The sequence below is a fragment of the Ricinus communis genome, chromosome 3 (assembly GCF_019578655.1).
Source record: "Ricinus communis isolate WT05 ecotype wild-type chromosome 3, ASM1957865v1, whole genome shotgun sequence".
Classification (NCBI taxonomy): domain Eukaryota; kingdom Viridiplantae; phylum Streptophyta; class Magnoliopsida; order Malpighiales; family Euphorbiaceae; genus Ricinus; species Ricinus communis.
Genome location: NC_063258.1, coordinates 18,080,707 through 18,091,695, shown reverse-complemented (window position 1 = coordinate 18,091,695; position 10,989 = coordinate 18,080,707). Strand labels below are relative to the sequence as shown.

The following is a 10,989-nucleotide window of genomic DNA, read 5'->3' as shown; positions in this document are numbered from 1 at the left end:
AAATTATTCTAAACAAAATTGAAAAAAAATTATATATTTTTAACAAAATAATTTTTTATTTTTTAAAAATTTATCGTTAATAATAATCTACTTAATAAATACGCTCATATTTAAATTTAAAATTTTGACACTATTAATTAAACAAAAAATTATTGTTTATTTAACTACTTGACATGACATCAAATTGCCAGTGCTAGCAGTAATAATAAGATCCTGCATTAACTTTATTCCTGAAGTACAGAAAATGACATTCACATTCAGCAGCACATATAAATGTCAGAGTTGTAAAATCTAATTGCAGAACATAGAAGCATGTTGCAGAATGCAGACCAAATATTCTCAAATTCCATTCTAAAACAGGATAACCAACAAACTTGAATGCTGCCTCGCTTTTTATTTTTTATTTTTTATTTTTTCTTTTTCTTTTGTACTTCATAACATAAATATAGACATTATCTACCATTCAATAGCATTGAAAGAAATCGACATGATTTGAAAGTTGCAACTAACTGGAGGTAGATTTCACTCCCAACAAAAATGGATGGCAAAATCCACTGTCACATGCCAAAGAAGCTTATACATTTAAGTATCTAACAAAAGCAACAAGTCAGCACTACCATTCCCCTGTTTCTACCAGGACAGGCAAGAACATACCCGAATATGAATTGTACAAACAATTTTGTTGGTAAAGACATGCTTCATATGAAAGCTGATGGAATAAAATAAAATATGTAACAGAACAAGAAACAGATTATTCATATCATTAATTACTATTCTGCTATGATCTATATTATATGTTGCAATTTCATTGTTATTTATTTCAAAACTTTTACTGGCTGCATGGAAAATAAGAGGAAGAAGCAGCAGCAGCAGCTAAATACTAGTCTTTAATATACAAGCCTCTGCCTGCAAAGATTAGGATACAAGCTCATTTTCGTCTTCAACCTACATGATAGCATAGTAGAATGCATTGCTAGAAAAAAATAAAATTATACAATGATTATGGTGCTCCAACATATGTAATTTCGATTCAGGAAATATATATATATATACATATATATATACACTAGAACAGCTAGAGTATACAGTTATAATGTGGTATCCACAAAGTGCTGTTTAGCACCATTGATGTAGTATATTAGGTTAAGAGACCTGGGGACATGTCACTAATATCGAAATGATGTTTCTTAAATGACACTGAATTTGATGACCATATACATTCATGCAATGTAGAACAGTAAAAGCAGACGAACCAACAAACAGAAGAACATAAGCATGCTTAACATACCCAACTATTTCATTCATCTGACGTGAAGTTTAGCAGATTATTTGTCCTTGTATCCTGTTCTATTGAAGTCTCAGCATAAGATCACATATTCCACTCCATTAAAGTCTAATCATAAAATCACAAGTGCATCCAAGTTTCCACATTTTTCCCTCAATAGTTGCCATTGCATTAAACTTTAGAGGGATGAAGATGCAAATATGGTGCACCTTCAAAGTAAACCATAACATTATGACATTAAGCATATTCCAAGCTTTCATCACTTCACCGCTCTAAAGTTGCCATTCAATGGAATGCCACAAACGCACATGTAAAAACACACAATTTCCTTACCAAAGAAAAGAGAAAGTAGAAGAGTCCAGCTATGTAGAATTTTGCAAAGCTACAACAGTGCTTTCATTGATTCACATCAAGGGAACAATCAAGTATCATTATTATTGTTTTCAAGCAACCTGGCTAAGAGCTTCTTAACTTACAAAGTTTTCAATTACTACTTTGCCTACTTTTGTTTGTTAACATCTGTAAGACATCTTATGCGCGTAAGTTTATGAAGTTTGGCTACAGATTTAGAATCCTCAAACTCCTGTAATGTCCCACAGCAACTATGAACACCATGGTGAGCACAACAGACGGTTTACTACTTTTTCAGCCTTCCACTACAAACTAGCCCAGAGAACCTAAAGAAACAATTCTGCCAAAGCCCAGTAACAGGAAGTCAAGTAATGAATCAATAACAGCACAATAATTCCAAGCAACTGAAAATAGAAGAGGGGAGCTACCTCCTTCATGTAGCCTGATTAGAACTGATTTTGAATTTCATTTTAAAACTAAGAGAACTAGATTAACTATAGCTTGTGTGAAAGATTGATCAGTAAGCTGTAACACAAGAAATTGCAGGTATCAAGGGCTATTTTCCACCGCAGGTTTACCATTCTACTTTGCACGGTAACCAGACACTGTTTTGAGGATATTGATCTATTTGATTAGCTTAGGTGGCAGGCATTTCAGGCCCGAATTATATTGACGTGACTTGCAAACTTGGAGAAAAGAGAAGATAGCAGACTTAACCACTCCACTTTCAGGTAATAAATAACTTGGGGGCACTTTGGACTGCAAGTAGGAAACTAAGTTTAAATACTTAAAAAATCTACGAGACTACAAAAACAAAATAAAAGAATTTTAACCGTCGATTAAAATGAGAGACTCGCTATAAGAACTGATGCATCATAGTTATTTCTAAAAACATCAAAGCTACCAGAACAAAACTGCAACCCTTGTTTGGATCAAATGAATTCCTTTAGGTTCTATAACATCCATTTGCAATTTCCTTTTAATCATACTTGGAACCTTAAAGAAAAAATCATTTGAAATTCCACATTAAAATTCCATGAAATTCAATATGGTTGGAGAAATACTAAAAGAGAAAAAAAGTATGAGACAATTAATAAGCAAAATCCACATCACTTAAACTGCAAACTAAATTAGACTCGAACATATTTAATTGTTGCTTGCCAATATTAGGAAATAGGAATATAAAAATTAGCTCAAAACAGATTCTCAAGTGAATATAATTGAACTATATGTATTTAACTTATGGCATATCAATCACAAATGAACTAAATGGTAGAGTTCATTACCAATAAATTCTTATTCATTTGCTTCCATATCTGATTGTAATTTCCAGTGTTATGTTAGATTGAATCAATGGCCACTTAACCTGATGTCAGGTGTTAGACCATAATCCTAAATTCCTTTAAGCATGGCCCCATTTCCCACGAGCTCTTGAAAGCAAGATCATATGATCTGTAAAGTCCATCTAATCCAACCTCCACCTTGAACTCTTACTAACTTGTCCTAGTTTGAACACCTTGCTCCCTATTTTCTTATTAACATCCACGAAAAAGAAAAACTAATTTCATTTATGGAATCTAACTCATATTCCCTGATGCAGATTGATGAAGGCTGTCTATTTAAAAGCAATCCAGTTCTCCATTCCAGGCATCCTATAAAAGCCTTAACCAACATTTGTAACAGAAATCAGGACATAAGATAGCTATCTAATTAAAAACAAGCCGTAATTTCTCAATCCACAAAAAGCTTCACTTGAGCAGTTTCAAGGAAAACCTATTTTGGTTGATAGTATAAATAAAGTGTAATGTTATTCAAGAAATATAACTAACAACAGTACTATAAAAGAAATTGCGAGTAGTATATATACATACAGAGACAGAGAAGGAGGGGACAGGGACCAGGGTAAAAAATAATAAAAGGACAAAAGAACCACATACAGTTAGAATCAAAGTATTGCTTAGACCGAAGTTCAGCATCCACTTAATCACCAAAGTTAGAAAACCTCTGGAAATTTCTCTAGCATATACATAACCAGAATAATTCCCAAGAAGTGTGAGTGTTAAGTCCAATGTGACATGATATGAATTTTCGGTGGTATAAGTTGAGCACCAATGAGATTATAATGGAGAAATAGATGGATAAGATCATTCAAATTACCACAAGTATCCAAGATTCTTTAACTTTCAAAACTTCTCTCATGTGATAGTAATATGACAGTGAGCTTTTAAGCAAACTAGGATTTGCAGACCACTTTATTTAATTGCAATCCACCTCAAATTTTGGTGACCACTTTCATGAAAGATAGAAGCACTTTCTCTTCAATAAGTTTGAATACAGAACTCTCTAACTACTCTCTTATCATTGTCTTCATTTGAACAAGCACCTAGACCTCCAATTAATGGACCGGTATGATAACACTCATTTAACAGTCCAGCAAGTACACCTGACAAATCCTGTAATTTTATTCAAGGCCATTGACCTGGGTGACAAGATCATGATTCAACTTTTCTCTCAGGGGATGAATGGGAAGGAACACTTAATATGGTTAATAGTTAACCTGGATTCATCTGAACTCAAATCAAATGATAACATTGTTATGAATTTGAAGTAACATAATTGAGACAAAAAGCATATAAAAAGAACAAAATCTAAGGTTCAATAAAAAAATTCACTAGCTAATGACATATTGCCACAAAGTTTTCACATAAATCTCGGTCTATGGTACAAGCTCAAATATCAAAGAATGCTACAAGCACACAGGAAAAGAAGAAAAAAAAGGAACCTCATTGAACAGAAAGAACAAGAATCGAAGCACAACAATGTGTAACCAAGCAGCCATGTTATATTGCTTCTCAATTGCAAATATAAACCCCACTATGATAGCTGTGACTAACCTCATAAAAGTCTGTCTTACCCTCTGAAGCAGGCTGCAAACAAACTCCAGATAAAGAAGTAGCTCCTTGCATGGAAAATTTAACATAACCAAAAACCTCAATCCCTTCTTCACTGTCTCCCTCACTAGAGTCCACAGGCATCCTAGCCCTCAACCTACCAGGAGGGTCTTTGAGTGGAATCTCTGGGATATGCCATTTCAATTCTCTCTCAGTCCTATTCAGCACAGCTTTAGGCGTAACTTTCAACAATGTTGGGTCAACTGGTAATTTCAATATAAATGTTACATCACTCAGTGGAACTAGCAAATCTGGGTTTGAAACATACTGAATCATTATAGAAAGCAAAGTGCCACTATGTCGTTGTATAAGGCGAACTCTCAATGGCAATGGAGTTAACCTAGGTAGCAGACTATATTTCAATATTGGTAAAGGTTCATCAGATGGTGCAGTTCTCACATGAAACATCCCATTACCAAGGCTACTAACTCTAGAACTTTGTATAATAAGTCTCTTAACAGCACTCGTGTTATTAGTTCGAAATGAAAACTCAGTTTCCTTATCACCAGCAGTTTTTGGTGGCAATGTTCTCAAATAAACCACACCCATCAATCCAACTCTAGCAAGCAATGATTCTCTAAACTCTGCACTAATTTCTTCAATGATGTACATCTCTGGACCTTTCATTTCAGTTTTCTGAACCAAAAGATTCTCAAGAGGAGTACCGCCTGCTGCTCCACTTGCAGCAGCCTTTGCTGCGGCAGCTGGATCAGCTCCAGTTTGCAACAATTCAAGTCCACCTAGACCTTGCTGTTTCAGTATCTTCTTAGGTCCCACAAACTCTGATGCATCCAATCCACCTCCCCAAGCCTCACCAAACCCTTCAAAAGTTTCTCCTAAGGAAGCCTGCTCATTGCTAAACTCAATACCACCATAATCCCCTTCAAATCCCTCCACACTAATATGCGTAGCTTGTGTCGCCTCCGCAGGAGGCAATGTAGTCACTTCCAACCCTGCCAATGCCAATTGTAAATCAGTAGACTGACTCTTATCTTTCTTAAACTCGCCAGCCAAACCCTCCTCCTTATTGATCATCTCACTAGCGGCAAAAGGATCCTTGGGAGCCTCATTCTCCTCCTGTTTCTCTTGCTTCTGATCAAGTTGCTCAGTTAGAACAGGCGCAATACTTGCCGCCACCTCATCACCTGCAGCAATAGTCTCAGGAGGCAACTCAAAGGTCGCACTCGAAAATGCCTCGATACTAGCCTGATGCTCAACAGCATGAACTTCCTGAGCTACCCAATTATCAGCACCTCTAATTTTATTCTCAGTATCTAAAGCAGAATGTACCATTTTGGCAATGCCATCTCCGTGCATAGAACCAAGCATAGCAGCAAGTCTAATATTACTAACCCCACGCAATACAATATCCAACGCCATATATATCTCCGCATATTTTCGATTCAGCTTCTCAGGCGTCACATCCACACCGCGACAAGCCGTCACAATTACACTAACAGCTTGATTAACAATATGAATGCACTCAAATACATTAATGGAATTATCTTGATCAGCTGTTGTGATACCCAAAACATAAATTCCGTTTACTAACCGGTAGACGACACGATAACGGCTTTCAACGCCGACGATGAGTTGTCCGCTAGAGGCAGCGAGTGGATCGTCGCCGATTGATTCGGCAGCGGCGGAGGAGGTTTCCTCGGTGCAGAGGTGGTTGGGGTTCTGTTTGGAGGTGGAAAATGATAATCGCGTTTTACGGAAGGCAGAGGTAGCGACTAGGGCGCGGGCGGGTGGGAACCACTCTCGGGTTTGGAGGAGGATGTCGGATCCGTTGGCGGGTTGGAGAGAGAGGGCTAGACAGGACATGGTGATGATCTAGTAAGACTGAACTTTGATTTGGGAAAATTGAAAGAGGAAATAGCTAAGATGCAAGAAATTAAAGCTGGTTTAGTGTTAGATTCTGTTGTTGTTGCTGTTGGAAGTCAAGATTCAAACTCATTTCTTTCTGTCCCTGTCTATCCGTGTGATGAAGATCTGGAGAGGAAGAGAAGAGCGAGGGGGAAATGGTAACATGGACTTAGTTGTCAAAGGCTCTAAATTAATTGGGCCGGGCTGGTTTTTTGTTTTATTAAATTGTTATATTTATGTTATTAGAATTTTTTTAGGGAAATATCTCTCTTTATACAATAATTGTATTTTTATAAAAAATAGTTTGTAAGAATATAATTTCTAAAAAAAAATATAAAAATATGGTGAAATCAAATATTCTAAAAATTAACTAAATATCTACAATACCAAAAATCTTTGAAAAAAATCATGTAACAAAATCAATCAGTTATAAAATATATTAAACAAAAAAATATAAAAATATAAAAAGTACGAGTTAAATAATAAATAAAATACTCTTCTTTAACATTAACAAAACGTTAATAAAATAATCATTCAAAGTAACTACATAATATTTTAAATTTTTTAGACTTATTATATTTATAGGACTTAAATTTTAAAATAAATAAATAATTTAATAATGGCATTACTTTCAATTGCATAATTTTTCATATATAATGATTAAATAATAAAAAATTATTAGTCTTGTAAGTTGTTATGTTTGATTTTACACATATTTTTTAGTTGAATATTAAAGAATTTCGAATGAATCATTAGTATTAATTGGAAAGAATTTAGGTTTAATTAGGCATTTATTCAAGTAAGACCTCCATTCCAATTTTCTATTTATTTCTGGTTTATTTAGGAGTTTTTATTTAATATTTATTAGATTTTCTCTCTTTTTGTAAGAAAGATTAAAGAAGAAGTCTAAATAGTTAAAGAAAGGTGTGTCATGACTATACATTGGCGTGTTTGTGCCCATGTTGCATGCTGAAAGAAGAATTATAAAGCATAGTTTGACACACGACTATGCTAAATGTCGCATCACGAGCATGCCTGAAATCGTCACCGCTTTTGTTCAAGTCGAAGAAATTATAGAAGCTCAGCATGGGATTACACATAGTCATTTGCAAAACCGCGCTATCAAGTGAAGGACGTGACGTGGCCATGCTAAAAGTTGTGTCAAGCAAGAGAAAGTTTCCTTTTAGGAGGAGACTCGGGAATTCAAGTGAAATTAGGTTTCCATTGAGTTGAGATATATAAAAGGGGGATAAAAAGATGTTTCATTAATTCTCATTATTAAGAGAAACACTTTTGAAGACACATTCAAGGAGATCAAAAAGGACTTTGTGCAAATATTTAAGAGTTTGAATTTATTATTTCTTCTTCTTCTTTTATTCCTTTAATTATGTTTTTATGTATCACCACAATTATGCATGATTAACCTCTTCTTAGGATTTGATTTTGTGTATCTAGTTTATTACTTGTTTGGATTCTTATTTCCTTTCAATATATTAATTTTCAATCAATTCTATAAGTTGCTTTCAATTAGAGACAATGAAAGTTGCATAATTTATCAGCTCATAAACTTGTAAAACTTAGGAATCTCGATTACGAAAATAGACGAATCCTTCGGGAAGTAATAAATTGCTAAGGAACTTAATAAACCCTAGCTAATTGATGTGACCGTGAAAATATGGTGCAATTAATGTTGGTACTCTTAAATGAACTCGAAAGCGACTCTAAATACTTTGAGTGATTTACCTTTGACTGAGTTAATAAATCGAACTGTGAAAAGATCCTATAATCCGAGTAATACTCAGTGAAATAAATTCGAGCTCTAGTTTTTTATTATTAAATTTTAAAAGGAATTATTTTAGCCTTAAGTTCTCTTTTCTTGTTAGTTCACTTATTATTTTATTATAAATATCCAAATTTGTTAGATTGTAGAAATGTAATTATGGTTGGTCTTTATATCAATCTTCTCGTGGGAATGATATTTACTCTTTACTATTTGTTGCCGTACGCTGGTCGAATTTGTCTAACATAAGTCTAGTTGAGTACTATGAAACTCAAGCTTGGCTTGTTAAACTCTTCACTTGACTAAAACAAAGTTAATCCTAAATATTTTTTCAATCATTTCTAACTAAGTTGTAATACTCTAAATCTTTTGTTTTATTTGATCATGAATTCTTCAAGAGTAATTTGGTATTTAATATTTTTTAAAATTAATTATTATTATTATTATTATTATTGAGTCCAGACTAGTGTTAATGAGTTTAGATTATAATCAAGTTTCTTTTAAAGAAAAGAAGAAATAAAACAAAGATAAAATAAATAAAATAGTAAAAATTGGATTTTGCTGTAGCATTTCTTTCCATTTAAGGACCTAAGAGGAATTTTCCATTATAGTAAATTCCTACCCAGATCCCTCCTTCTATCTTTCTCTTTTTCCTTGCACCTATTAGTATCGCCACCACCTATAAGCACCATTTACTGTAATTTTTGCCATAAATAACCTCTAAACGACCGATCTCTATAGGTCTTTAACGATATATTTTTCACCTTTCATTGCCAAAAAATATAGAGACAAGAAAAGAGAGAAGTTAAACCTTTTGAAAATAATGATGAAACTCACGCAGTGATAGAGAAGAGCCTACCTAACAATGAATGAGCTTCTCTTTAGAAACCTTCTCAACTATATGACCCATTTGAGTAGCTCTTAGTACAACATCTTCAACACCTCAGCCTCCCTCTTTGCCTCCTCCTCACTTTTGAGCCTTTTATTGTTCTAAACCTTCTTGATTTCCCATGTCCTATTAAGCCATGCGCTCTCGCATTCTTCTCTAGGTATGAATGTGAAAGGCGTAAAAGTGTCATAAAACAAAATAAAAGGTGTAAAAAATGTGATAAAACAAAATAAGAGATATTTTTGTAATTATCTTTAAAAAAGATGCATGGGGTGTAAATTTCTCTTGTTATTATTATTTGCATAAAATCCAGCCAAGTATCTCACATGCGTATATTTTGACGTGTATATTTTTAACATTAAATGTGTACTAAATGTTTACTAATTTATGTTCATTAAATCTGTATTGGATATTCATTGTTTGAACGTTAAAAGTTCATTCTTTGCTAATTTTATTTTGTTGAAGAAAATACTTATATCACAATATAAATATTTATAGCATAACTTTAGCTTGATTTTTTATTTCTTAACTGTGAGGACGATTTACATTATGTTAATATTATGTAATATCCATTTGAATCAATTAATAAATAATATATTCATTAATAAATCTAACTTTCATAAAAAATCAATATCATCTTCATCTGAAAGGAATGTCTAAAAGTAATATAAGGAATATATATAAAATTAGAACTACTAAATTAACAAGAATCAATTAGTGAGCATTCAGATCGTAAGTAATGAATATCCTTCACAAAATAATGAACATCTAAAAACTGATAGAATAAAAAATGAGCATTGTTACAATAAACAATAAATATTATGAATGATGAATATTGTTGTCCATCATAAAAATGTAACATTTTTATTATGAAATTATTAATTATATATAAATAAAATTTTAAATTTGTCAAATGTGTAAAAAGTTAGTTTCATTTATTAATAATGGAACTTTTTAGTATACAAAGACTTCCTAAAAATCAATACAAGCCTTATGTGGATGAACAATGCTAGCGAAATCAATTTGGAGAGTGATTTTACCATTGTGCATGATTGTAAATACTAATTTGGTGTTCTCTTTCTCCTCACCATCGCCTAAAATGATACCGGGCTTTTTCTTAATTTAATGCATTTGAAAAAAAAAATCCTCACTTTAAGATGGAAATATACCAAATTATCAAGTTAAGGTTGTTTTGAAAAAAAAAATCCCACTTTAGTGTAGTTGTCAAAGTCAAAAAGAAAAAAAAGACTTTGGTCCTGTCCCCGTGTAGGATTGGCGAACATACCTGTCCACCTATAGGATTGGCGGATAGATCTGTCCACTTGTAAGATTGGTGGACAGACTTGTCCGCTAGTACTACAGGCAAATAGGACCAGATTCTTTTTTATCTTTTTAATATGTACATATTATGTGGTTCAAGAGTAGCTATGGTTCCAGCTAGTATGCATGCATGCAACACTTGCTAAAACCTATTTAACTTTAAAAAAAATTAAAATGAATGTAACCCATGATTTCCTACATAACTCACTTCTTCTTACTCATATCACCCGTTTCATCTTCTTACTTATATCACCCGTTTCATCTTTCTTTTAATTTTCTTTCTCCTGTATTCTTTCTTTCCTTCTTTTTCTTCTTTCTTATTTTTTTCTATGTTTACTCATTTCCACCTTTCTTTGTTTCTTTCAATTTTCTTTCTCCCGTTTCTTTCTTTATTTTTTTTTCTTCTATGTTTTTCTTTCTTTGATCAATGAAGAACATCTTCTTTTGGTGGAGTTGAAGAAATTTTTCTATATTTTTGACTTTAGGAAGATAATAATTGTAAGTATAATATTTTTATAAATGTTTATATCTTTTGTTTTAAGATTTC

At 33.0% G+C, this 10,989-nt stretch overlaps 1 protein-coding gene across 3 annotated transcripts; it reads right to left on the bottom strand.

Moving 5' to 3' along the window:
• Positions 1-1,634: 1,634 nt before the first annotated feature.
• On the bottom strand, positions 1,635-6,634 carry LOC8278622. Of its 3 annotated transcripts, none has more exons than XM_015717131.3 (2): positions 4,531-6,633; positions 1,635-1,976 (listed from the first exon to the last, which is right to left on the bottom strand). In XM_015717131.3, the coding sequence occupies exons 1-2, from the start codon at positions 6,409-6,411 to the stop codon at positions 1,923-1,925; spliced, it is 1,935 nt and encodes a 644-aa protein (XP_015572617.1). In that variant the 5' UTR covers positions 6,412-6,633; the 3' UTR covers positions 1,635-1,922. The 3 variants fall into 3 exon arrangements, with proteins under 3 accessions (XP_015572617.1, XP_048227980.1, XP_002515601.1); XM_048372023.1 differs by lacking the exon at positions 1,635-1,976 and adding an exon at positions 2,009-2,395 and having other exon boundaries at positions 4,531-6,634; XM_002515555.4 differs by lacking the exon at positions 1,635-1,976 and having other exon boundaries at positions 4,270-6,631.
• Between the last annotated feature and the right edge of the window lie 4,355 nt (positions 6,635-10,989).